The 27,994-nt window shown below is 34.3% G+C and overlaps 1 protein-coding gene across 2 annotated transcripts in view; it reads left to right on the top strand.

Moving 5' to 3' along the window:
• Window positions 1-27,317, top strand: part of LOC131940915 (hemocyanin 2-like) — a 29,347-nt gene extending 2,030 nt beyond the window's left edge. Inside the window, exons 4-57 of one of the 2 annotated variants that reach the window (XM_059299825.1) lie at window positions 31-286; window positions 1,074-1,224; window positions 1,501-1,636; window positions 2,234-2,504; window positions 2,730-2,842; window positions 5,113-5,262; window positions 5,469-5,587; window positions 6,132-6,309; window positions 6,421-6,584; window positions 6,805-7,079; window positions 7,577-7,688; window positions 7,891-8,036; window positions 8,172-8,302; window positions 9,405-9,511; window positions 9,626-9,787; window positions 10,259-10,358; window positions 10,477-10,665; window positions 10,810-10,950; window positions 11,103-11,278; window positions 11,413-11,648; window positions 11,736-11,992; window positions 12,774-12,958; window positions 13,063-13,278; window positions 13,373-13,516; window positions 13,602-13,830; window positions 14,030-14,246; window positions 14,401-14,599; window positions 15,006-15,264; window positions 15,379-15,687; window positions 15,844-16,042; window positions 16,217-16,377; window positions 16,525-16,651; window positions 16,761-17,014; window positions 17,132-17,257; window positions 17,383-17,547; window positions 18,158-18,420; window positions 18,558-18,753; window positions 18,890-19,142; window positions 19,291-19,433; window positions 19,543-19,683; window positions 19,792-20,025; window positions 20,113-20,411; window positions 20,744-20,925; window positions 21,053-21,262; window positions 21,365-21,589; window positions 21,682-21,872; window positions 21,995-22,258; window positions 22,378-22,545; window positions 22,640-22,768; window positions 25,777-25,935; window positions 26,021-26,161; window positions 26,407-26,650; window positions 26,852-26,896; window positions 27,098-27,317. In XM_059299825.1, the coding sequence (XP_059155808.1) occupies window positions 31-286; window positions 1,074-1,224; window positions 1,501-1,636; window positions 2,234-2,504; window positions 2,730-2,842; window positions 5,113-5,262; window positions 5,469-5,587; window positions 6,132-6,309; window positions 6,421-6,584; window positions 6,805-7,079; window positions 7,577-7,688; window positions 7,891-8,036; window positions 8,172-8,302; window positions 9,405-9,511; window positions 9,626-9,787; window positions 10,259-10,358; window positions 10,477-10,665; window positions 10,810-10,950; window positions 11,103-11,278; window positions 11,413-11,648; window positions 11,736-11,992; window positions 12,774-12,958; window positions 13,063-13,278; window positions 13,373-13,516; window positions 13,602-13,830; window positions 14,030-14,246; window positions 14,401-14,599; window positions 15,006-15,264; window positions 15,379-15,687; window positions 15,844-16,042; window positions 16,217-16,377; window positions 16,525-16,651; window positions 16,761-17,014; window positions 17,132-17,257; window positions 17,383-17,547; window positions 18,158-18,420; window positions 18,558-18,753; window positions 18,890-19,142; window positions 19,291-19,433; window positions 19,543-19,683; window positions 19,792-20,025; window positions 20,113-20,411; window positions 20,744-20,925; window positions 21,053-21,262; window positions 21,365-21,589; window positions 21,682-21,872; window positions 21,995-22,258; window positions 22,378-22,545; window positions 22,640-22,768; window positions 25,777-25,935; window positions 26,021-26,161; window positions 26,407-26,649 (9,801 nt within the window). In that variant the 3' untranslated portion in view covers window position 26,650; window positions 26,852-26,896; window positions 27,098-27,317. The remainder of the gene's footprint in view (window positions 1-30; window positions 287-1,073; window positions 1,225-1,500; window positions 1,637-2,233; window positions 2,505-2,729; window positions 2,843-5,112; window positions 5,263-5,468; window positions 5,588-6,131; window positions 6,310-6,420; window positions 6,585-6,804; window positions 7,080-7,576; window positions 7,689-7,890; window positions 8,037-8,171; window positions 8,303-9,404; window positions 9,512-9,625; window positions 9,788-10,258; window positions 10,359-10,476; window positions 10,666-10,809; window positions 10,951-11,102; window positions 11,279-11,412; window positions 11,649-11,735; window positions 11,993-12,773; window positions 12,959-13,062; window positions 13,279-13,372; window positions 13,517-13,601; window positions 13,831-14,029; window positions 14,247-14,400; window positions 14,600-15,005; window positions 15,265-15,378; window positions 15,688-15,843; window positions 16,043-16,216; window positions 16,378-16,524; window positions 16,652-16,760; window positions 17,015-17,131; window positions 17,258-17,382; window positions 17,548-18,157; window positions 18,421-18,557; window positions 18,754-18,889; window positions 19,143-19,290; window positions 19,434-19,542; window positions 19,684-19,791; window positions 20,026-20,112; window positions 20,412-20,743; window positions 20,926-21,052; window positions 21,263-21,364; window positions 21,590-21,681; window positions 21,873-21,994; window positions 22,259-22,377; window positions 22,546-22,639; window positions 22,769-25,776; window positions 25,936-26,020; window positions 26,162-26,406; window positions 26,651-26,851; window positions 26,897-27,097) is intronic. The other variant, XM_059299824.1, reaches the window with a different exon arrangement.
• Window positions 27,318-27,994: the final 677 nt, after the last annotated feature.

The raw sequence follows: 27,994 nt of genomic DNA, 5'->3' as shown, positions 1-27,994 counted from the left end.
ACAGACATACATGAAACTGTTTATTCACAGGTTGATGCTGGTGAGCACACCGATCTCTTTGAGCACGTGATAGACGCCCTCCAGTTTTACAACTACTGCCAGTTTGAGGTCCAGTTTGAGGTGGCTCACAACACCATTCACTACCTAGTGGGAGGCCGTAACAAATACTCCATGTCCCACCTCGAGTACACTTCATATGACCCCATCTTTTTCCTACACCACTCAAACGTAGATAGAATTTACGCCATCTACGAAGCACTTCAACAGGAGAGGGGATTTACTCCTGGTAAATTTTTTAAAGATTCGTAATGACAATATTAAAAAAAGTTTTTTTTTTAAAATAGTAAAATAGCGTTATTTGTCATAATTACAAAAATTAAAATTTTAAGAATTTAAAAAAAATCAAAAAGAAATTTACAAGTAACATAAAAAGGAATGTGATTTAGTAATTTGTTAAAACATAAATGTTCAAATATAATAAAATATGAAATGTTAAACTACTGTTGAACATTTTGAACCTGTCCTACTTATTCCACGTCTGTGTGTTATATAATGGAGAATTTAACTTTCCATGTTTAAGTCGTTGTTGAAACGAGAATTAAATACAACATGATAAGTGTTAAATGGAGAACATAGCACTTGTGGCGAACGTTTTGATAAATAAATAAATAAATAAATAAATAAATATATATATATATATATAAATATATATATATATATATATATATATATATATATATATATATATATATATATAATATTGAAAACAGGTTTGATAATTTCAGAAAAATGCGTAACTGACCATGTTGAATAGTTTAACATACACAATGCTCTATTTTTCATCTTTTTATAAAGATTACTAATGACAATTTCTAGTTAAATTAGATATATTTGTATATAATTTTTTTTAGTTTGGAGGTAGTTGCAATATACACCTTACATTTGCTGTTATTGATTCGCCTTATACTGTTTTTTCTATTTTCTGTTTATTTATGTTATATCTTTGTTTGAACTTGTTTTTGTATTATTGTACAATGGTTTTGGCTGACTCTTTGATGTTTGACCTACCACAGGACCAGGATGTAAAGGGAAATGCGAACTATGTGACGTGAAATTATTCAAACAGCCAATGGAACCCTTCTCTAGAGACTCGAATCCATTCGCCATTACTAAAGATCACTCGGTGCCAAAAGAAACGATCGACTTCTCTATCTTCGGCTACAAGTCAGTCTTAAGTCACATTTCACTTTGTTGTCAGTCTAGTTAGATTTCACTTTGTAGTCAGTCAAGTCAAATTTCTGTGTGTTGTTAGTCAAGTCACATTTCTGTTTGTTGTCAGTAGCTGCGGTGTCTTAAGTCACACTTAAACGTGTTGTCTGCCCCTTACATAATTTAAATCATATGTAATAGAAAACATTTAGAAACGAATGAAGTGAAAATGTAATTTTGTACGTTTTATTTCCGCTTTACCTTTACACAAAGAAAAATGCGTATTAACAGATATGAAGATTTATCACTAAACGGCTATGACCTAGCTGGCATCAAGAGGCTGATTAAAGAGAAGTGGTCACATGATCACGTCTACGCTACATTCCGTCTTCATGGTATTGAAACATCAGCTAATGTCCGTGTTGAGGTGAGTACTAAACTTGTTCTTTGAAAATAATTGAATCAAGAGATTGGTACACATCTTAAAATTTGAATTTTTTAAATGTATATATGAGATCATCATTTATTGCTTCTGATCGACGTATAGAGAACATTTGTATGAAGAAATAAATTACAATCTCATGTATTAAAAATGTATAATAGAATAAAACATACAACAAGTAAATGGAAACTTGCTAGGTCGTCTGTTGTGTTGAATAAAATACTAATATTTTCTTAAGAATAATAATAAATATTTTAAAAGAGTATACAAAGCCAATACCAACATGTTATAAAATATATATATATATCAATAGCATTTGCTGAAAAAAGCTTATTTTAAACTTTATTATATAAAATACTAGGGTTTACTGAAAAGCAAGAGCTTATATAACCAAAACTAAATGGATAAGAAAGCTAATTTTGAAATTAGTTAAATAAATTACTAAAGTTTGCTTGAAAGTATTAACTATATTATCCAGGCTAAATAGTGAGAAAGACATTTTATTTGAGACAATATAATGACACTTCTACGTTTATATTTAATTTAATTTATGAATTCTATTTACCTTTTATAATTCTTTAGGTTTGTATTCCTGCTAAAGATGCAATATCTGAACCTAATTGCGAGTTTGCCGGTGACTTCTTCGTACTAGGAGGACCAACTGAGATGCCCTGGGCTTTCTCTAGACCTTACTACTTTGATGTGACCAAGACCGTGGAGAAACTCGGTGTCCCACTTGACAGCAACTACCGCATCAAGGCCCAGCTCTTTAGCGTTAACGGAACCCAATTGTCTTCCAGTCTCCTCCCTAACCCCTATGTGTCTTACAGGCCAGCTAAGGGACGCACTGATCGTAAGTTGCATAAATATCTGCTAGTTTTAAGATAATTTTAGAATAGAGAATTTTAGATTTTAAAAATATTTGCCAAAAGTTTTGAATAATTTGTTACAGCATTTCCAAAAAAATATGTTTATTGCTTTAGGTCTTGTTATAATAGATACCAAGTTTATTATTTATATTCTTGTGTGATTAACCTTTACTCAATATTTACTAAATGTTTAAATATACATTTAAAAGCCGCCATAGCCCACAACGAAGTGAGTAGCGATGACGTAGCTGTACGTAAAGATGTGGACCGTCTTACAAAGGAGGAGGTCTTTGAACTTAGACAAGCCCTCGCTAGATTCCAGGTATAACAAGCATGCTACACAGGTGCACTGAGCAATACATTTATAACAGGAAAAACATAAATGTACAAAGAAAAATGCATAACAAAAATACTTAATGTGTATTTACTTGCTTTTCTGGAGCCCATGAGGCGCACAGGACTGCAGCCATACCTCTTCACAGGGCCTGGTTTCGGGCAGTTTTTTTTAAATTTGAGCCCAAGCTTTCCCAACAGCCCTGCTTTTCCTTCCACTTTCCTTCTCCACGCTCGCTTTTCTCTGGTCACTTTTCAGTTTCGCTGGGGATTCCAGTCGAACACATGCCTGGCGATTTTGTTTTTACGGCATGCCTGATCCAACCCCAATTGCATGCCTAAATGCTAATCGGCTCTTGCTTTGTGTTTTGCCACAGATCTTTGTTTTGAAATTGTGTCTGGCTATCTCGTCTTAAGAATATTTCGTAAATATCTCTTTGTGAACTACTGTAGTCTGATTTAGTCATAGTAGCCCTCGAGATCCCCGAGCCATAAAGTAACACTACCTCAAATTTTGTGTTGAATATTCGTATCTTGCTCTGGTGTGACAAGACTGTCTAATGCCTTACTAGCGTCATGAGTTGAATGCCCATCTGGCCTTGTTTATAACTTCTTATATCCTCGTCTGCTCCCCCATTCCTTTTGATCTCGCTTCCCGAATACATGAATTTAGTTGTCATTCGTATGTCTTCTCGTTTAGCTGTATTGGCATGTCCTGGTTGTTATTCATTCTGTTGACCTCCTGTTTTATGTTTTTATTGATTTTTATTTCTATTATTTAGACTTATTCATATAGTTTATGTAGTTTGGATTGAACATGTTGTTGCCTGGTGGATAGTTGTTAGATGTTATCAGCAAAATCGAGAACCTCCAGCCTTTTTGTGGTTCCGCTTGCTTTCTGTGTCGTTCTCAGTGTTTCTTCCAGACGTTTTTCTCCGGGGGGGCACTTGAAATTTTCGGGGGGGGGGGGGGCGGTAGACTTTCTTCGGGGGGCGGACACTGTTAAAAGTATATATTTTCTATATAAATTATATAAATTTCATTTTGTTCGGGGGAACTCTGGTCGTTCTGCATGATCCAGTCAATTACCATTAAAGAATGTTTGTGGCGAAAGTTGTTTGTTAGTTTTTAATTTGTGGATTTCCTGACAAACAGTCTTTATTTAATTTCTGCATTATAGATATACAAGGTATATCACATGGGGTCATTAGCCTTAAAGATAACATTTTATACACGCTATCAAACGACTTATTTAAAGGCTACAAAAATGTAATGTATAGGGTAGACTGCAATTCAAGTATCGACTGTTGCACTGAGAGAGGTTGTAATATATTTGCGCATATGGCTGGATATTGTTTGAGTGATTCTTGCAGAATGCGGTCTGGACCAGATGATTTGTCATTTTTCTTACTTTTTATAGCACTTATTATTTCTACCTTTGTCAAGGGACAAATACTCACATTTTATATGTGATTCGCAGGTGGTATATCGGGAATAGTTTATGAAAGATGTTGGCTTAGAATCTCCTCAAACTGCTGTACACATCGGTCCACGTCACTTTTTAAGAACTTTTCTTCTTTATCCTTAATATTTTGTTAGGATTAATGTTCTTACCTGAGGGAAGTTTCTGGTTACTTTATAGTCTTTTCATATTTCCTGATCCTGCTGCAGTTTCTGCCCCCGCTGTGATCTCATGGAAGAACTTTCGTTTGTCTTCTTTTGCACTCTTCCTAACCATGATATTTACGTTCCAATATTGTGTTTTATTGTTCTCTTTTATTTTTGTCTTCCTTGCATTGGTTTATCTTCTGTTTTGTTTCCTGTTTTTCTTCTTGGCCTATGTCTCTGGTGTGACACATTCTTTTTGTTCTTCCCCAATGTTTTCAGTACATAGTGAATTCCATACTCCTAGATTCCTAGCCATTTGCTTTTACAAGACAGGAGAGAGCCTCAGACTTGTTTGTTTACTGCATAGTTAAATACCTCTTTTATTTTTGGACTCTTCAAGTATTTTGTGTAGTAATTGAAGTGTGGGTTACAAGCTTGATCCGTAAAGGCTTTAATTTTGTTTTTAATGATGCCACCACTAGTTGGTGATATGACGCTGCGATAGCAGGTCGTCACACATTAACATAAATTAAACTTTCTAAAAATGTAACGTGGTCTATTTATTTGGCTTAACATCGGGTACGTCTTGTGTAAGCTGATTAAGTTCAAAAATGAAATTGATTAAGTTCAAACAATTCATTTTATTGACAGAACGATTCCAGTGTTGACGGTTACCAGGCGACCGCGGAGTTCCATGGTGACCCAGGCAAATGCCCCACACCAACCTCTAAAGTCAGACAGGCCTGCTGTATTCATGGTATGCCAACATTCCCACACTGGCACAGACTCATGGTTGTACAGGTAAATGATGTATTGTGGTGTATTTATTTTGTATTTATTTTGTTATAAAATTATCGGACAATGTTTATTTGTTTTATAAGTGAATTGTGTTTAGTTTTTTAAGTGATATATTAATGCATTAACAATGTATAACAGTAAGTAGAGTTTTAATACAACAGTGGACATTATTTTGTTATTATTTATTGACATAACATTTTTTTCTTGAGGTTGAAGACGCACTCCGTCGCAGAGGTTCTCAAGTTGGAATACCTTACTGGGACTGGACCAAGCCAAAAACCTCTGTACCAGCACTGGCATCTGAAAGCACATACTTAAATTATAAAACGTAAGACATCTTTATTTCAGCTGAGACATACAAATCTATAATATATGTTTGTCTTTAGCTACTTCAAAAATGCAGAGCTATTTTTGCATCCGTGTCGTGTCTAAGATTTAATTTAATGTAAAATTAATTTAATTTAACGTATTAATGCGGATGTCGAGATTATAATGATTGCATGAGTTTGCCTTGTGGCGTAAAAAAGATTATCTTTATTATTGCATAAAACCTAAAAAAGGTTAATATAACAATAATTTAATCGGTGGCTTATGAGATCTTTTCCATAATTTAGCGACTACAGTTTTTAGTCTCTAAAGCTTGTGGTCTCTAAAAGACAGTTACCTGCCCTTACATAGCTCACCCTTGTCGGATCTTTGATTGAGCGTTAACTAATATTTAACTTAAGTCACTTTAAAATTAAATTGTATTGTCTAATTGTAAAATTAGATTAAGAATAATATAGTATGGCATTTAGATTGGAGAATATTTTTTTTGGAACGTTAGAATAGAATCAATGCATATGTTAATCATATGTTCATTACATTTCCAGCAATGAAAACCCACAGAACCCTTTCTATAATGCCGACATCTCTTTCCTTGGAGCTGGTGTCAAGACCGAGCGTGACGTGCAACAGTCATTAAGTGAGGACCCAGAACTAGGAGACCACACTGAGCTCTTTGACGCCTTCCTTTTGGCTCTAGAGCAGGACAACTTCTGTGACTTTGAGGTAAGTAATAAATTTGTTTTTACAAAGAGAGCAGTGCAGTATTCTTATAGCAAATTTGTTTGGTTACATATACCAACTGTTCTACAATACTCCATGAATTATGTTGAACAGATTCAGTTTGAAGTTGCCCACAACTTGATCCACGCCCTTGTTGGTGGCAAAAACCCCCACAGCTTGGCCACACTTTCATACAGCGCATTTGATCCAATTTTCTACCTGCATCACAGCAATGTGGACAGAATATGGGCCATCTGGACAGCTCTTCAGGAGCTGAGGTAAACATTAAAATAAACATGGTGTTTCTCTTTGGAAATGATATATTTGATGTAGTTTTCTTCTTTAAACGGCAACATTAAATGTGTTTTTCAAAGAAAATACGAAATAAAAACATTTAATGTAAATAGACTATCCGCAGATTTAGTTGTCTACAACAAATAAATCATAAGTCTTGCACGCTGACAACAGTGCTGTTATTTAAAACTATTTTTATCCCAGAGGCAAACCTTACAAAGCTCACTGTGCTCAGTCCTACACATACGAGCCATTGAAACCATTCGCCTTCGCCTCTCCATACAACAACAACGAGAAAACATCTAGCCACGCTGTCCCTCGCAATGTGTACGACTACGAGACTGAGCTTAAATACACATACGACCAACTTGAGTTTGGTGGCATGAGTGTACAACAACTTAACGATTACATCAACAACAACCAAAAGACCAAAGACAGAACATTCGCTGGGATACTTCTACATGGAATTAAAAAATCAGGTATTATTTTGAAAGATGCACAAATTATTTCGAGGTAGATATAAAGGATTTAATATCAAGAAAAACATCACTACTTATCATGATTAGCTTCTAATTTTTGCCATTTAACAGTATTTTCTAAATGTTAAATTATCTATTTGCAATGATAGATTTAGTAAGCAACAATTCGTATCATCATTTAACTTCCTAAAAAATAATGAGACAGCAAAATTTTACACATTTCACATAGGATAAGGTATTTTCTTTACCAATGTTAAAAACAGCATGACTTTCAACGTTTAGTATATTGAGAAATTATTTACATATATTCACACTTCCAGAAAAGGAACTATAGCCTACATATATCTTTTACCAATATTCCCACTTCCAGTAATGGCCTACATTTTTGATTTATCCCTTATTCCCACTTCCAACAATGGCCAACATTTACGTTTTACCAATATTCTCACTTTCAGCAATTGCCCACAATTATGTTTTACCATTATTCTCTCTTTCAGCAATGGCCCACATATACGTGACTGCACCAGGCAAAGACAAATATGAAGCTGGTCGCTTTGCTGTGTTGGGTGGACCTTCAGAGATGCCGTGGAGATTTGATCGTCTCTACAGGTAAACTAGGGTCTCGATAAAATTTGTACGTTGTTAAATAAATTTTATGATTAATTAATTAAATAAATCTGGTCTATTTAACAAATGCTTTCGTTTATTGTTGTAAAAATAAACCTAGATCTAGGAATGTCATTTTCTGTTTCCTAAATAACAGACATGCGCAGTTTAAACCTTAATTTAACTCTTCGTTTTATTACTTTAGACACGAAATTACAAACGCACTCAATGAGCTAAACCTCCAATGGAATGACGATTATACCGTGAGTGTTGAGTACGAAGCCATTGACAACACTCCAATTGCTGATAGCGAACTAACTCACATCCAGATCATATACAAAGCAAAAGAAGGTTTGTATTGAATATAACTATCTAGCCAATATATTTTCTCAACAGTGCAACGTGCGACTTTAATTGATTTCATTTTCAGTGCGAAGATTGAAAAAAAATTAATCCTTTGTTGTTTTGTTACTTCTAAATCTGTAGATGTTAAGGATGAAACTCCAGATTCACACAGAGTCCGTAAAAACGTGAATTCTTTAACCCGAGAGGAAGTGTCTGCTTTACGTGAGGCAATGTTGAATCTACAAGGGGATAATAGTGCTGGTGGATATCAGGTAATAAATAATTGTTTTACAATTTATTTCTCTTACTCTACACCACCTTCTCCTCCTCGCGTAGTATTAAAATTTACTAAATCAAATTAAGAGATAATTGAGAATATTACGATGGAAGAGGTCATATCAAATATCAATATATTTTTTAAGAAGAAGACAAAACAAACACAATTGTGTTTCTTAATGTATAGTGAATTGAAAATATAATCAACACCAGCACTACGTTTTTTTTTATCCCAGCTATTTTAAAACTGCATAAACAATAATTAATTAATTGGTGGCCAGTTTACAATAGTATGTTAGGAAAAATGTCACTCCAAGTAAACTGGGTGGTTTTTAAGACAAAAACTATTAGAATTTCTACTATTGTCTGAAAATTCGCTAAATTACATTAAAATATATAATATTTTACAAACTAGCTTTCTGTAGCTGAGCGTAATTGACTTGTGATATTTGCTTCTTCCAGGCAAGTAAAATCCAGAACTTGAACATTCACATATAATTTATTTAACCTTAATTGTAAATTGAATATATAATTATGTATATAGCAAGTACATAATATATAGTTAAATCCAGAGGGAATAATTGCATTTATCGTAATTGCATTTATCTTAAACTATGCTTGTAACAGCTATTCATAGACCTAACTAAAAGGAATAAACAAAATATTCTATGGAGCTCACTGACTCATGTTCTTGCAACTTTTATTCAACATATAAAATATGTGCAGTAAGCATTAGCTACTGACAATGTGGTGCACCTTTCATACCCTATGTATAGTTTAATCTCTTGTCGAAAAAGCAATTAAGATATATCAGTCACCAACGATTTCCTTTATTCAGACATTTTACAGTTATTTAAACTTCATTTAAAAACATGAAATACCATAATTTACTACAAGTTACACTTTTAAATGCAATAACAAACAAATAAAAGAATGATTTTCTTTTACAAGTATCATACTCAAAGGAAGGTTTCTAAATACGTAGTTTCGATACTTTTAAAATACTAACGATATCTTTTGTAAAACCCTCTTTTTAGTTTCCTTAAGTAGTCTACAGTTAAAAGTTAAATATTATACAGAATTTGATATTATTTTCAGGATCTTGGAAGATTCCATGGAACACCCAAATGGTGCCCATCTCCGGACGCAGAAGTTAAAAAATCATGTTGTCTTCACGGAATGCCAACCTTCCCACACTGGCATAGGTTGTTTTCTTTCATTTACTATTAAAATACAACGCTTAACATAATGGCATGAGAAAACCAAATATTTATTGGTTGCAAAGTTTATGAAAACAACTGTTTATTAAAAACTTTCAGACTGTGGACTGTTCAGGCAGAAAATGCACTACGTCGCCATGGCTTGAAAGGTGCTATACCATATTGGGATTGGACTCAGCCTATTGCAGCTCTGCCAGAACTTGTCCAAAGTGAGACATATGAAGACGGCAACGGTAAAAGTGTAAAGAATCCATTCTATAGGTGTGTGTAGCTTCAAGTGCTATTGAATTTAAAAATTTAGGCGACACTTAGTTATTTTTTTTTAACACATATAATCTAGTTTATTGTGTAATGGCTTATCTAGCTGCCAGATGAGACTGTCAATTTGAAATGAGGACTCACATCTTTTAAGTTTTAAAGAACGTTTAATATTTTTGCCAAGATTATAAAATTAAGCCACTAAATGCTGGTAGAGTGTTAAGTGGCATATTACTTCAAAAGAAGTTTTAATGAAGACCGAAGAAAATTATAAATTAAAACATTGGACTTTCGTGTAAAATATACATTTTTGTTGATTGTCGATATATATATATATATATATATATATATATATATTTATATATATATATATATATATATATATATATATATATATATATATATATATACTTTTAAAAAAAATGCAATTAGTAAAGTATAAAAGTAAAAAGGTATTCGTATGTTGTTTTGCAGTGCCCACATAACAGATGTTGATAAAGATACAACCAGATCAGTCAGAGACGATCTCTTCCAGAAACCAGCTTTTGGAGAATACACTGATGTTGCTAAACAGGTCCGACATTAGAGAAAATAAAAGCTTCGTTAGCTCTTATGTAGAATATGGGTGTACATTTTAAAGACTATTGATAGAATAATATTTATAAACTCGATGACTGTTTTTTGGCTTTCAGGTTCTTTTGGCTCTAGAGCAAGAAGATTTCTGTACTTTTGAAGTTCAGTTTGAGATCGCCCACAACTTTATTCACGCTCTTGTGGGAGGTCAAGAACCTTACTCTCTGGCTTCCCTGATGTACACCGCATTTGATCCACTCTTTTATCTGCATCATTCCAACACTGACAGAATCTGGGCTATCTGGCAGGTAAAAAACTCATTTTGTTTTAAGACCAGTAATGGAATTATTCTCGAGGAGCTTGGCTTTATTTAACTTTACTTACATAATATTCGAAAAGCGTGGCATTCATTGATCGATCAATCTGCTAATATGTTGTTGAATTGAAAACAGGCACTCCAAAAATACCGCGGCAAACCATACAACACCGCTAACTGTGCTATTGGACAGCTGAGAAAACCCTTGTCTCCATTTAGTTTGACCTCTGACATCAACCCTGATGCCGACACCCGTGAACATGCCGTTCCTTTCCAGGTAAATTTGACTACACTCGTTTCAAGTTAAAATTGCAGGTTTCTGTATTTTCTAGAAATAGTTTTTCGGCTGATATTTCCAAACTTTAAATATAAAGTCGTGCAAAAATATGAATAAACACAAAATGAAATCTCAAAACCTGTCAATCTTAGGTATTTGACTATCGTAACAACTTCCATTACGAGTACGACAATCTTGAATTTAACGGTCTGAGCATTCCCCAACTTGCCAAACAACTTGAAGAGATCAAAGGCAAAGATCGCGTCTTCGCCGGCTTTATGCTTCATGGACTTAAACAATCAGCTCTGGTTACATTCTCCATCTGCAAGTAAGAAAAAACATATCCTGTGTTGTAAAGCACGTACAAGAATAAAAATGTCCTCGTAGTTAAAGCTGATATATTACCATTGAAAAACTCCAATTGGATGTTTTGTTTTACTTACATGTTATGCAATATTTCAGATCTGAAAATAGCTGCAAGAAAGCTGGTGAGTTTTACATTCTCGGAGATATAAATGAAATGGAATGGAATTACGATCGTCTCTACAAGTATGAGATCACACATCAACTTGAGGAGCAAAACATTCACCACAACGATCGTTATGACATTACTGTTAAAGTTCAGGCCCTAGATGGCAGCGACATTACAGAAACAGCAAATATCCCACCACCAACTGTCCTGTTTGAACTTGGAACGAGTGAGTACACAGTTCTAATTCGAAAGTTTAGATTCTAGTATTTTGTTTTGATTCAACTAAGTTCTAATGTGTATTATCCTTCTACAGGCAACCTGTACGGTAAAGAATACCGTCCATCTGTTACAACTATCTCCAACATCCGTCGTAATCTTAACGACCTCAGTGAGGGAGAAGTTGAGAGTCTGAGGTCAGCCTTCCTGTCCATCCAACAAGATGGAACGTATGGAGACATTGCAGCTTTCCATGGCAAACCTGGACTGTGTGAACATGATGGCCATAAAATTGCATGCTGCGTCCATGGTATGCCAACCTTCCCAGCCTGGCACAGATTGTATGTTGAACAGGTAAACTGTAGCTGTTAACTATTTATACACTGAATTCATTTAAATTTAAAAGTGATTGCATATTTTATCTAGAACTGTGATATTATACTTGCATCTTCATCAGCATCAACATCGTATTTATTTTCATCATTATCATCCTAATAATTCGTGTAGACTCCTAGTGGAGCGTAGGGTAGCAGCCATATTTCTCAATTGTACTCGGATTAGACCATGCCTCCAAGTTGGGACGTCGATATCACGGGTGCTAGTACTTCACTAACATCTGATGTTGTTCAAGTTTGTTTTTGAAGTACCCACTTTCTCTTGCTTGGGGATTTCAATCTAGTCTGATGATATTTCTACACTAGTTGGTTTATGGATTTCTTTGCCAACATATGTGTTGAATTCTAATCGTGTACCTTGCCTTTATGTCCTATTTTCTACCCCATCATTACTTACTACAAATCTCAGATAGGTTAAGCGATCCAAATCCAAGATGGTTTTTTTTGTATCTTAAGTTCGATCTCCTGGTGGTTGTTAAGCCTGCTTTAAGCGATTGTTCACAGTTTACTTAGCTTGAACTAGCTTGCTGCTGCGGATGTGAGAGGAGGCCGAAAAACCAAGGCCCTCTAGGTTTTTGGTTTTACCACATTTCGTTTTTTTCCACCAAAAAGCTTGCTATCCTGTTATAGTGGATAATCATAGAACTGTTGGATAATTTTGACATAAATCCCATAAATGTGCTGAACAGAATTATAATATATTGTTGTATAAATATACTTTAACAAAAAAATTACTTTAGGTAGAAGAAGCTCTTTTGGGTCGAGGATCATCTGTAGCTGTGCCCTACTGGGATTGGACTGCACCATTCAATAAACTGCCCTCTCTTATTAGTCAAGCAACTTATTACAACTCACGCCAACAACGATTCGATCCCAATCCATTCTTTAGTGGAAAAGTAAAGGGAGAAGACGCAGTGACAACAAGGTAGTCATTCAACTTAAGTACATACGCACGTTCTTGAATAAATTTATATATGTTATATCATGTACATTTAGTAAATGAGATAATCTACTAACCTATATCAACAGAGATCCTCAACCAGAGCTGTTTGACAACAGTGAACTTTATGAAGAAGTTCTATTTGCTTTAGAGCAAGATAATTTCTGTGACTTTGAAATCCAATTTGAACTTGTCCACAACGCTCTCCACTCTCTACTCGGTGGCCGTGCACAGTACTCTTTTTCTTCACTGGACTACTCAGCTTTTGACCCGGTCTTCTTCCTGCACCACGCCAACACTGACAGGTACGTTGTTTTGATTGTTTAGCGAATATAACCAAACATTCAATTGCGGTAAGCTCACTAGTTGTAAAATCGTTTAAAAATATTTTCCCTGTAGAATCTGGGCCATCTGGCAAGAGCTCCAACGCTACAGAGGTTTGTTGTACAACGAGGCTGACTGTGCCATCAACCTCATGAGGAAACCACTGCAACCGTTCAGCGATAACTTGTTGAACCACGGTGATTTTACATACAAATACAGGTAGACAAAGACGATTATTGATTATTTTTTGTTGTTGATATAAAAGCGTATTTTAAAATGATGTTTTATGAAAAATCATCAACAGTCGCCCCGCCGATACATTTGACTACCGCAACCACTTCCACTACGAGTACGACAACTTGGAGTTCAACCACATGACCATTCCACAACTGGAGGCTTTGTTGAAGAAACGTAAACAAAATGGCCGTGTATTTGCTGGCTTCTTGCTTCATAACATCGGTCTGTCTGCTGAAGTTGATATCTATGTTTGTGTTCCTGCTGGACCCAGAGGAAAGAAGAGCTGCGACCACAAGGTAAACATTTTAAAAAATGAGTTTGACAAGTATGAAAGTAATTTAATTTTTTTAGACTCTTTCTAGACAGTTATTAATTCGTTTGAAACGTTTGTGTTTTAACTGATGATTTCATTAGACATCAGTTTGAGCAGATTAGGTTAAAATTTCGAAAACCAGTAGTAACCTAAACATTTTATATATCAACTGCAAACTACAGGCCGGATCATTCTACATCCTTGGGGGTGAATTAGAGATGCCTTTTGTATTTGATCGCTTATACAAACACGATATAACCAGTACCATCAAAGCATTGGGCCTGAAGTTGGACAGTGCTGCAAACTTTGAACTCAAGATTGACATTAAGGCAGTTAATGGCAGTCTGTTAAGTGCCGACATTCTACCTACACCCACCATTCAATTTGTTCCTGGAACAAGTAAGTGAATTTCGTCTCACTTTAAGAGTGTTTTATTTAAATTATCCAATCTTCAATTCGTGACAGTTTTGCTAAATTCGTCATTGATCAATGGAAAAATAAATTTCTGTTGGTTTTAAAATTTAGAAACAAAATTCAACATTTTTTTCAACAGGCGAAGTTCAGAAACCATCTGGTGAGGTCTCCAGCTATTTAGTAAGAAAGGAAATCAACTCCCTCAGCCCTCGTGAAACATTTTCTCTGTACAAGGCTATGGAGTCTCTTCAGGCTGATAGCTCTGCTGACGGCTGGCAATCAATTGCAGCATTCCACGCTATCCCACCTCTTTGTCCACATCCAAGTGCAAGCAAGAGGTCAGATAGTCTTTCTGTAATTCAGCTTTAGCCTTATAGGACATTAGTATTTAAGATAGTATTTCAATATTTCATTAATAGTCTTTGTGATAAATTCAGTTATTTAACTCGTTTTACGTTGTTTAGTGACATATATATATATATATATATATATATATATATATATATATATATATATATATATATATATAATTCTCGGGAGGAGTACAAAATATATAAACTATTGTGAAATCAAAAGAAATCTACTTCATGGCACATGCACTCAAAGTAAAAGTCAGTTACAATGATAAAGTAAGGGTGAATAAAAATATGTAAACCTATAAGAAAAAAATCTATACCATGAAAAATACTCGCAAACAAAATGTCTGTTAAAATAATAACTTAATGGAGAATACATTATTTTCAGATACGCTTGCTGTCTTCATGGTATGGCCACATTCCCACAATGGCATCGTCTCTACACTTTCCAAGTTGAGGACGCTCTACGTCGTCATGGTTCTCTTGTTGGTATTCCATACTGGGACTGGTCTCGTCTATCCTCATCCCTGCCACATCTTATTGATGACGAAAGCTACATAGATCCCAATTCCGGTGAAACTGTCGCCAACCCATGGAAGAAAGCCAAGATTGCTTTTGAGAACTCTGAAACTGAAAGAGATGTTGTTGTAAGAATATATTTATCGATCTAGTAAACTATAAACAATAGTACTTGATTAGTTTGCCTTCGGTCGTATTTAAAATATTCACGCGATGTATTCAAATTAATTCAATTTTTACAGAGTGACAAACTCTTCAAACGTGGACCTCACGGATGGGACACATGGCTCTTTAACCAAGCCCTCTTTGCCCTTGAACAAGAAGATTACTGCAACTTTGAGATTCAGTTTGAGATTACCCACAACGCCATCCACTCTTGGCTCGGAGGATCCAAAGAACATTCTCTTGGCCATCTTCACTATGCTTCATACGACCCTGCTTTCTTTGTACATCACTCAAACACTGACAGACTATGGGCTGTTTGGCAAGCTCTACAAAAATACAGAGGTCACGATCCTAATGAAGCCAACTGTGCCCTTGAGCAGATGAAAGTATGATAAGATTTTCGCGTGCTCCACCTACAATACTATTTAAATACGTTGTGTGTAGAGTTAACAGTTTTTTTGTATACAGGTGGGACCACCTAGTAGCTCCTTCATGTTACAGTGTATTTCTAATACTGCATTTCTTCTTTCTTTTTTGTATAGGAGCCACTGAAACCTTTCAGCTTTGGAGCACCCTACAACCTAAATCCAAAGACAGAGGAGTATTCTCGCCCAGAGGATACTTTTAACTATGTTGATCATTTCCAGTATAAGTACGACAGTCTGGAATTTGTCGGCCTCAGTATTCCACAGCTAGATGCTTTTATTAAAGAAAAACAAGAGCACGATCGAGTTTTTGCAGGTATGATCTAAAGATAACAAATAAACGAAACTGCCTGTAAAATAAAAAAAAATTAACCAAATTCTATTAGGATTGTTTTATCAGTTATAAATGGAAAGTTTAATAAAAAAATAATTCATTCAAATTGATGATAATATAAATTTTCAACTGATTGAATTTTATTTTAAATTGCAGGCTTCCTTCTGAAGGGCTTTGGTGAGTCAGGAACTCTAAACTTCAACATCTGTCCAAAAGCTAAGGCATGCTTTGAGGGCGGTTATTTCACAATCCTAGGTGGCTCGGCAGAGATGCCATGGCAGTTTGATAGACTGTTTAAATATGAAATCACTGAACAGGTCAGCTAATTTTAATAGGAGAATTTGGGAAAGTTAAACCAGTTTTAACAAACATTTTAGCATGGCATTAAGTGGATAATTGTTCTTTAAAATAACAGACGCACTTTCTCTTTACAAACGATACATTGGATTTTTTTATCATTACAGCTCGAGGAGCATGGATTACGTTTTGATGACGAATACACATTTGAAATACACATCAAAGCTCCCAATGGTTCTGAGTTAGCCAGCAGTTTAATCAGTGCACCAAGTGTCATCCTGGACCCTGCTCACAGTACGTGTTGGACATTCTAAGATCAATAACGATTTGATTTATCATTTAACATTTGATAGCATTGTGTTTTTTATTTCCCAGCAATTATGTTAGATTTCTCTCTATTTAGAGGTTACCGACTTGGAAAAAGTGACACACAACTACATCCGCCGTGACCTGAACAGTTTAACCGAGCGTGATGTCCAAAGTTTGAAGGCTGCCCTTCGTGACTTACAGCTGGACACAACCAACGATGGCTGGGCCAGTCTTGCCTCAATGCACGGTGCCCCAGCTCGCTGTAAAGATGATGCCGGCAAAGACGTTGCTTGCTGTATTCACGGCATGCCAACCTTCCCCCACTGGCACAGACTTTTCACATTGCAGGTCATTCAAACATTAATCAAACACTGTACACAAATCTTATTTCTCTACTTAGAATTACCAAATATCTTATCTCTTTCCTGTGTAAAATAACGTCAAACCTTCATGACCACCATATAGGTTGAGCAAGCTCTACAGAGACACGGAAGTGCCATTGCTATTCCATATTGGGACTGGACTAAACCAATCAAGGCTTTACCAGAAATTTTCACTGATGAAGATTACTACGATATTTGGAGAGACGAGGTAAGACTGTGATTTAATCTTTCTAAAATGCATGTTGTCTATTTATTACGTATTGATTTGAAAAGATAAAATTCTATGTTAGGTGATAGGGAAAGAAATGAAAGTGACATATTTTCCCTTTATAGGTCGTCCCTAACCCATTTGCTCGCGGCTATGTACCATCTGAGGAAGTTTACACCGTTCGTGACGTCAGACAAGAACTGTTCAAGACATCCAAGGATGGATCTCATTCTGATCTCTTTGATCTTGTTCTCTCAGCACTAGAGCAGACCAACTTCTGTGACTTTGAGGTAAAAAAATAAAGCTAAATAATGTTGATTTTTATTTTTGAAGTTTCAAAAGCCTATACCTCAAGTGCGTTTTCAGTTAGGTAGAATAAATTTCACATATAGGTAGAATATTTAATTCTATGTTTCCGAAAAATGTTAAGTAATTTCAAGTGACCGGAAGTAGTATTTTACCCTATTTCCTATTTCTCAAAATACAAATATGAATTTATTTGTAACTTGATTCCTCTGTCATTCTTTATAAAGGTTTAATATTCCGCACTATTAAATACAGATTATTTGCTGTTTATTTGATGCGTAATTTCTTTTAAAATTTAAATATTTTAAAAATTGTTTTTTTTTAAATGTCTATATCCCGACTGCACTGGAGTTACCGTCCCATTAGTGTTATCTTAGAATATTCAAGAAAAGTTATGGGATATCACTACTCTTTTTTTAGGTTTAATTTCATAACTGTGTTGCTTTACTCAGGCAACGAGCGTCTTCGGCCCCGAGTTCCAAAGTCGGGACATGAGGGTTAAAAAAAATACACATGCTCTTCCCAACAAAACAAACGTTTACACTCACCAAATATGGATGCGTTTTACTTTTTCTATGCCAATGTATTATTCAGGTCCAATATGAAGTAATGCACAACGCCATCCACTACCTAGTCGGAGGTCATCAGAAATATTCCCTGTCATCACTTGAGTATTCAGCCTACGATCCTATCTTCTTCATCCATCACGCCTTTGTTGATAAAATCTGGGTCGTATGGCAAGAACTACAGCAGAGAAGACATCTGCCCAGCAACCGTGCTGATTGTGCACTGAACTACATGAATGAGCCAATGAAACCATTTAACATAGACGGTTTTAATATAAACTCATTCACAAAGTAAGATTAAAGTTATGTGCAAGTTAAATAATTAATTTATTTTTAATTGACTGTTGCTTGTGACAATTAATTTTATGTAATTTATGACACAAAACTATAGAAAACAGTGTTAATACATACAGGAATTTTACTTTCAGGAAACACGCTGTTCCCAATACCGTGTTTAATTACGAACATCTTGGCTATCAATACGACAATCTTGAAATTAGTGGCTACAACATTGAACAAATTGAGGCCCTTATTGCTCAACGTCAGAGCCGTCCAAGAGTATTTGCAGGTTTCCTTCTGAAGGGAGTGAAGACTTCAGGATCAGTGGTCCTACAGATCTGTACGGTAGGTTATTTTAAAACCAAAGTTATACTTTATTTAAATTTAATGAAGAAGTAACAAATTATTAGATCATTAGAAAATAAAGATATTTCTACAGCCAATTACAACACTGATCTAAAACGGGATTTTCTATCCACAGGCAGCACAACAGTGCTCATATGCTGGACGCTTTAACCTCCTAGGTGGACCAACTGAGATGGAGTGGGCATTCGACCGTCTGTACAAGAAAGATATTACATGGGCTCTTGAAGAGGCTGGAATAGCACCAGAATCTGTTTTGGATGCCACAAATGCTTTCACGCTGAAAGTTAAAGTTTATGATGTCGAAGGAGTTGCATTGAATGTAAAGAGCGTATTCCCAACGCCTAGCCTTATCTTTGATCCTGCTCATGGTTAGTCATTTTATAGAAATTCTAGTAGTTGCTGTTAAACAAATACGGTCGATTTAATTATTGTGAAACGCAAATGCTGTAGTATAAAATTTCCTAAGTAATACAGTACCTTTGTTTTCAATTATGCATTGATTTGTTCATTCTAAAGCGGCAGCAGCAAAGGAAGAGTCAGCATCAGTTGCTGGAGTTGGTGTACGTAAAGACGTCTCCACACTTTCAGTCACAGAAATTGAAAACCTTCGCAATGCTCTTAGAAAGGTTCAGGAAGACGATGGGCCGAATGGATTCCAAGTAACAAATTTATTTGTTTAAAAGTTTTAGATACGCTATAGATATTATTTACAGTTTAAGAAAAAAAGATATTTAGTTCCATTACATTACTTTTGAAATCATTTCTTAGAATATTGCCAGCTTCCACGGAAGCCCAGCCAAGTGCGAACATAATGGACATTCTATTGCTTGCTGTCTCCATGGAATGGCCAACTTCCCTCAATGGCACAGACTCTACGTTAAACAATGGGAAGATGCTCTAACTGCTCAGGTGAGATAACAAATAAACAAGCTGAAACAAAAAAAAATTAATACCTACTCCTTAAAATCCTTTATCAAATTTTCGTCACAAAACGATTTTGTATTTTTATATATTCAGGGAGCAAAGATTGGTATTCCATACTGGGACTGGACCACTGCCTTTACTGCTCTTCCAACCCTTGTGACAGAAGAAGAAAATAATCCTTTCCATCATGGTAAAATCTACAATGGAGAAATTACAACAAGAGCACCCAGAGAACAACTTTTCAATGACCCTGAATTTGGATCTGAATCTTTCTTCTATAGACAAACACTTCTAGCCTTTGAGCAAACTGATTATTGCGATTTTGAGGTATTTAAACATCGATATAGATTTGCTTTGGTAATTGATTTTTCTACACAAACTGTAACCTTATATACACTATAATGTTGCTTAAAGGTCCAATTTGAGATCAACCATAACGCCATTCACTCCTGGACTGGAGGTGTCTCCCCTTACGGCATGTCTACACTTGAGTACACTGCCTATGATCCTCTCTTCCTGCTCCATCACTCAAACGTTGACAGGCAATTCGCTATCTGGCAAGCTCTCCAGAAGTTCAGAGGACTTCCTTACAACAGCGCCAACTGTGCCATCCAACACTTGCGTCAGCCAATGAAACCATTCAGTGAGGAATCAAATATTAACCCAACTACTCGTGCCAACTCTCGCGGTATTGATGCGTTTGATTACGATAGGTAAGTTTTTTTATATAGAATTAGATAAAATTTAGACAAATAATAACGTAGGAATACTATTCTTACAAAGAATAATGAAAATAATAAAAGAAAATTTGTTTGCATATTGGTACCAATGCTTTCAATTAGGATAGTTAAGTGCTGTATGTGATATTCAAGTATAATTAACACGTATATCGAGCACCGTTATTGATTAAGAGATAATGTGATAAGATTACTTCTTAATTTAAGTTTTCTTTCAAAACTTGTTTAAAAAGTATAATTCAATTATTCTTTGTGAAACATAATTAAATTTGAATATCGTTATCTGAGTGAGTATTTTACTTAAATAGACTGAACTACCAATACGACAACCTGAACTTCCATGGACTGACCATCTCCGAGCTTAACGACGTTCTCGAGAGACGCAAGGAAGAAGATCGCATCTTTGCTGAGTTCCTTCTACGTGGATTTGCCTTGAGTGCTGATGTCACATTCAGACTGGTTGACGATAAGGGTCACAGTGAATTCGCTGGTAGTTATTGGCAGTTTAAAACCGATTCTCTCTTTTTTATTACTTAGAATTGAAATGAAGCACAATATTCCCATTATTACAAATTGATAGTTCCGTTAATTGTACGTTTTGTTACACTTCTAACTAGGTACTTTTGCTGTTCTGGGTGGGCCACTTGAAATGCCATGGGCTTTTGACAGACTTTTTAAATATGACGTCACCAATGTGTTCAACAATCTGAACCTCAGACCAGATTCAAACTACCACTTTGAGGTTGAGATTAAAGCAATTAACGGCACCATCTTAGACTCCAATCTAATTAGGTCCCCAAGTGTACAGTTTGTTCCCGGCACAAAGAGTAAGTTTAATTTATAAAATAAACGTTTGTTCTACTAGGTCTACATAAAGTTAAGGATGACAAAGATTGAGTGCATTTACCAACGTAATTTTTCAATTCCAGAATTCTACGAAAAGATTGCCGAGAAAACCGCCAAGCGCGACGACAAGCTGGTCAGAAAGAACATTAACCAACTAACACTTGATGAAGCCGCTAACCTGAGAAACGCCTTGAACAAATTCCAACAAGACCAGAGCGATGAAGGCTACGAAGCCACTGCCGGATTCCATGGTGCTCCATTCAAATGTCCAGCCGATGGTGACGACAAATTCGCTTGCTGTGTGCACGGTATGTCAGCTGAAATACACCAATCTTTACTTGATTACACGGAACCAATTACAAAAAAGAAACTGGTATATTTTCATGTTCTTCTTCCCTAGGTATGCCTGTCTTCCCCCACTGGCACAGGTTGTTCACTGTTCAAGTGGAACAGAGTCTGAAGAAAAATGGCGCCCTTGTTGGTGTTCCATACTGGGACTGGACTGCTCCAGTACAATCTCTTCCATCTCTCTTTGGAGACAGCTCTGACTTTAACCCATTCTATTCCTTCCAAATCGCCTCTGCTAATCACGTAAGTCAAAATGCTTGCTAAAGTGTTTCCTCAAAATAGTAAATACATAATACGTATCAGTTATCTCATTAATCCTCTAATATTGATATATTTCTAATCACTTGTGAACTTCTAAAATTTAGAAGACTACCCGTGACGTCCAGCAAGACCTCTACTCTAACCGTAAAGTCAATGGCTACCATTACCTATTCTACCTGGCACTAAACACCCTCGAGGAAGACAACTACTGCGACTTTGAAGTCCAATTTGAAGTTCTTCACAACGAGATCCACGCTACCATTGGTGGTAGTGGTCAGTACTCAATGGCCACATTGGACTACTCAGCCTTTGATCCATTCTTCATGATCCACCACTCTAGCATTGACAGAATCTGGGTTATCTGGCAGGTAATACGACTTTTCTGTATATTACCTTTGGTTGTATTTATTATTTTCTACTATAATAAAGAAACATATTGGCCCGAGCCAACAATTATAATTATAGTCTTTTGTCTTTTGAAACTCAGGAACTCCAAAAACTCCGTCGCAAGCCATTCAACTCTGCCCGCTGTGCTGGACACATCATGGAGAGACCTCTACAGCCTTTCAGCTACCCAGAGGTCAACCACAACGAGTTTACTCGCCTCAACTCTGTACCTAATCTTGTTTTTGATTCAGAGAGATTCGGGTACCAGGTACGAATATTAATTGTTTCCAAAAATTAAAATAATAAAATAATACACGCTAATAAAAGCAAGATTTACAGAAAAAATAAACATCGCTTTCCAGTACGACAACCTTGAACTTAACGGCAAGAACGTTCAAGAGATCCATGAGATCATCAACAAGCTAAACCAGCAGGATCGTGTGTTTATTGGTTTCGTTATTGGTGGCTTACAACAGAGTCTAACTCTTGACGTAAGTTACGTTGAATAATTCAGTATAATGTTACAATTTACAATATATACACACACACACCTTATATATATATATATATATATATATATATATATATATATATATATATATATATATAGTTATACATATACATGAATGTAGTTATTTTTGTGAGTGTGCTTGTGCGAGTCTGAATTCGCCAGGCTTAACATAAATATAATAAAAAATAAATACATTCGACACCACACCACAGTGAGAATTTATATTTAGGTACAGAATTTTTAAATAAGTAAGAAACTTTACATATAGTACACAAAAATACATATGACACCGTATTGAGAATTAATATTTAATTACAGAAATTCTGAATTAGTAAGAAAAAATAAATAAAAAATGAATCAGTCACTTTTTTTTTAATTTCATAAGTGTGCGGCAAAGATTGTCTACGATATTGTCTGCGATAAATTATGAATTTTTAATACTTATTTTGTTTTGAATTCGTTTACAGGGGAGTTAATTTTTTTAAAATTTTTAATAAGTTTTCAATTCGGAAATATTATTGTAGGCATTATAAAGCGAATAGATCTGTTCCACACGCACATAAAAGTATATACCGTAATGCATATATTACTCTGTCCGCTTGTTTATCTATATGGCAAAATATCAAGAGAATCTACTCAGTGGCGGAACTTGAAAAAAATGGCCACGCCGCAAAGAAAAATTCTGGGCCCCATATATATATATATATATATATATATATATATATATATATATATATATATATATATATATATATATATATATATATATATATATATATATATATATATATATATATATATATATATATATATATATACATATATATATATATACATATATATACATATATATATATATATATATATATATATATATATATATATATACATATATATATATATATATATATATATATATATAATGGATTGTGGGCCCCTAACCAACGCTATAAAGAAGCAAAAATTCTCTTAATATCTAGCGGCGTCTTTTCGGTAGAATTTTGCCGACAACAGCGTGTGTTTGATTGTAGAAGAAAGAGGACTTAGCTTTCACAATAAAACAAAGGGAAAAAGAATATGCAAGAGATGTGGGATGGTATCTATAGAATAAAGAAATCCAACCGCAGCTACGGTTTTTTTTTACAAAACATTCATCAAGTCAAAAATGCAAGAAAATTAATTTTATTTTACTATAAAAAATGTATTATAGTCGGCTGTGGGCCCTTAAATGGCGTGGGTCTGGCGGCACTGTAGTTCCGCCCCTGAATCTACTCCGTGTCGAATTTAGAAAGGTTTTAGTTTTTAAGGGGATATGCTATGTTTTTTTCTATTTTTTACAGTTTAAGATCTAAAGCCTTTTGAATACTTTTATCATATTTGGCATATAAAAGTAAGTATTAAACAGCAAAAAAAGGGGTCGAAAACAATTTTGGTTGTCATGGAAACCCAAAAAACCTCCGCCATTTTGAATTTTTAAAAATACTAAGGCTTTTTTATTTATGCACCTATAGCAATCAAATTTAAACTGCTTATATTTCAGTATATATTAAAACTTTTGTCACGACAACTTTTTGAAATAATTACTAGTAAGAATTTTACAAGGTCTAAAAAATCGTACCCTTTTTAGTATTCAAAAGTTTCAAAATGTGCATATTAATTACCAAATACTTTTTTTCTATGAAAGCAATCACAATTCCCTCGTGACAAAAGTTGTATTTTTGCATCAAGAACATTTACTGAAAATAAGGTTGGCATTGTTTAATAAATAAAAAAGTAGTAGGCTTTTTAGTGTTAAAAATCTGCGAACTGAGAAAAACAGCCAAAAGTAACGAAAACTAGGTCAGGAAAGTACCATATCTGTGTAAACTGCAGAGCCGATTGTAAGCTTTGGGTGTTTCGGAGATGCAGGAAATTAAGTTTATTAGATACAAGAGAAATCAAGCTTTCCAATGATGTCAAATACAATATAATGACGGATATAAAACTTTTCATAGAGAGCTTGTAAGATTGGGAAAAATTGATTAATTTTTAATTAATAGGGTCATAAAAATCGTAATTCAAACACATAAAATATTTTTTTCTCTTTAAAGTTATTTTTTTCTTTATTCGAAAATGGACAAAGTATCCAAAAGTGCAAGAAACCCATCATGACCAAAAACAAGAAATTTTGTGATTTTTTTCCGCGCATATCCCCTTAAATAGGTAATCCATTTTTTTTTACCTTTTAAACTAAATATTATTTTTTACATACCATTGAGTAAGTAGATTATTCCTAAACTGAATAGCATTTTTCAAGTACTATACTTATTGTAGATGTGCTGATCTCGAATAACAGATAAACATACCGCAACTATAAGTACTAGAAAATAAATATCAGCTTAGTAGTCAAGCAATAATAAAAAAAATGGTAAAAATCATTATTTATAAAAAAATATATACTATTTGTAGAGCATGTGGAGTCAACAGCATATTCGTTTCTTATGATTACATATTAAACTGTATTATTCTATGCTAGTAAAACTTTGAAGTTGATGAAGAAAATCAGATGGTCTTGAAAATATTCTTCTATAAAGAGAAGATGTACATATCTTTGTGCAGACTATGATGCGAATAAAGATAGGCACCATAGTCCTTAAGAATTTCCAAACGAAAAATATATTCTGGGAATGACATTATTATAACTACGTTTAAAAATTGTTTTCCTTTTATCTTTTATTGTTCTTAAGAAATCTTAATACTAAACAAGTATGTTGTTATAGAGCTTAAAACAAATTTATGTTAAAATAATATTAAAATTTATGCTTAAAAAATATTTAAACCCAACTTATTTATAAGGACATATTTTTATTATGTAATTAATTAACCTAAGGATTAGAATATTATATATATATATATATATATATATATATATATATATATATATATATATATATATATATATATATATACATATATATATATATATAACATTTCACATGTTTCTGTTAGATTTCCCTGCTCCTCAATGATAGCCACGTAGCTGCAGCTGGTGCAGTTCATGTGCTGGGTGGGGAGAAGGAAATGCCTTGGGCATATGAAAGATTGATGAAGATAGACATTACTGAAACTGTTAAAGCTTCAAGTATTGATGTTAGCCATGCCGTTAAAGTAAGTTTAACTATTGTATGATTATAATAATAATAACTACACTTCAGACATTTGACAAAGTTAATTAAATTAAATTTGTTTTCAGGCAAGATTTACATTTACTGACTACACGGGCAGTAAAATAAAAGAAGCTGAAGATTATGCCATTTTCGTTGAAAGACATGCCAACACAGATTATGATGTTGTGAACATTCCAATAGGCAGAGAACAACCACTGCCACCCAAGGTAAGCTGTAGAGAATGTTAACGCAAGTCAGAATAATCTTTAGACGTCAATGTAAACGTCAGTAGACCTATATTGTTGCCTTGGTTAAGATTATAGAGCATCGTCTAAAATTACCATGTCTAGAATGGAAGAACGTAACGGTAAAGTCGCATCTCTATTTGTGAATAATCAACTCTATTCCTTATTTAACATCTTATAAAGCAGTTTATCGTGGATAAAACTCATTCCTTCCATCTCCTTTATAGATTTCTTTAAAGAAAGGCACCCGTGTGAGGTTTATCCCAGTCTCTGATAGCTTTACCAAACCCATGGAAGACCTCGGCAGCTACACCAGCTACAACAGGTGCGCTGTGCCACCATTCTCCTACCAAAGCTACGCTCTCAACACAGTCCACAGCCTGGAACCAGGTGAACACTTCTTCGTCGCAGCTGACAAGGCTTTGTGTGCGGAGGGCAAGAGAGTTATCATTGCAGTTGAAGATGAATAAGGTGAGTCGTTATGTATATACTTTTCTTATATATACACTTAACGGATTTAGAATAGTATATAGTTAGTAAAGTATGATGCTGACGCTCATACACGGGATCAAACTGTATCAAGTTATTTAATGTGTGAATTTGAAGAAAAAACAATGCACTAATAGATTTTTGAAAAGTACTTTAAAATATTCATTTTTAAACATATTTCAGTTCAGTCAACAAGAAGAATTATCATTGCAGTTGAAGATGAATAAGGTGAGTCGTTATGTATATACTTTTCTTATATATACACTTAACGGATTTAGAATAGTATATAGTTAGTAAAGTATGATGCTGACGCTCATACACGGGATCAAACTGTATCAAGTTATTTAATGTGTGAATTTGAAGAAAAAACAATGCACTAATAGATTTTTGAAAAGTACTTTAAAATATTCATTTTTAAACATATTTCAGTTCAGTCAACAAGAAGAATGAATGGCACTTGAAAATTGTATTCATGGACGTATGTTTTATGTAAAATAAAATGTTATTTGTTAGTGACAAATTTGATACATTTTTACATTTGGCTCAGTACATCATATGATCTTAAGGTGAGATTAGATGAGAATCTCGAATTTATCTTTTTAACGTACAATTTCTGTTAAGTGCCCGCAATAAATCAATGCAATATTTCTATGCTGTATTTTGTTTTCTTTTTAAGAGATTAATAATATACATTAACACTGCGTTTTTTGTGTTTTGAAATGTAGAATCTGTTTGCCAAAAATATATAGCTTTTTGAATGAACTGTTGAAGATTTGCGTATGTACAGATAGAAACAGTTCCTAATAATAGTAGGCCTACCTTTGACCATTTATATTACCTCTTAAAGTAATAGACAATTTAATCAGGTGATACTAATGAATGTGATACTAATAAATGCGAATCGTTGAATACATACCTAGTCATTTCAATACCATTTTTTTCACGGAAAGATAATTGTGTTATATACAAGTTTACATTATTTCTTATATCAATTAAGGTTTCAATGTTTTGAATAAATTAGCAATAAAATAAGTAGGAAGTACTAAATTTATACACGTTGGAAAGTTGTATCAAATATTCTATGTCAAATTCATTATGTCTCAGACAGCTAGTAAATATTTGATAAATATATAGTAGAGCGAGAAAAAAAAATAACGATTTATTTTTAATTTTGACAAGCAGTTTTAAGGAAGTAGTTGACATTTACGTTGTTTTACTCATTGTGTTAAGGACCAGCAATGATTTGTGTTATCAAATTGATCATGTAACGCTTAAAATTCGCTGCATATTTTGCTATTTAAATAATGAGGTTGAATTAGAATAAAG

The sequence above is a fragment of the Physella acuta genome, unplaced genomic scaffold (genome assembly GCF_028476545.2).
Source record: "Physella acuta isolate Inbredline_101_S28 unplaced genomic scaffold, ASM2847654v3 ptg000335l, whole genome shotgun sequence".
NCBI classification, from domain to species: Eukaryota; Metazoa; Mollusca; class Gastropoda; family Physidae; genus Physella; species Physella acuta.
Note: the sequence above shows the minus strand (reverse complement) of the source record. Positions and strands in the feature narration are given on the sequence as shown.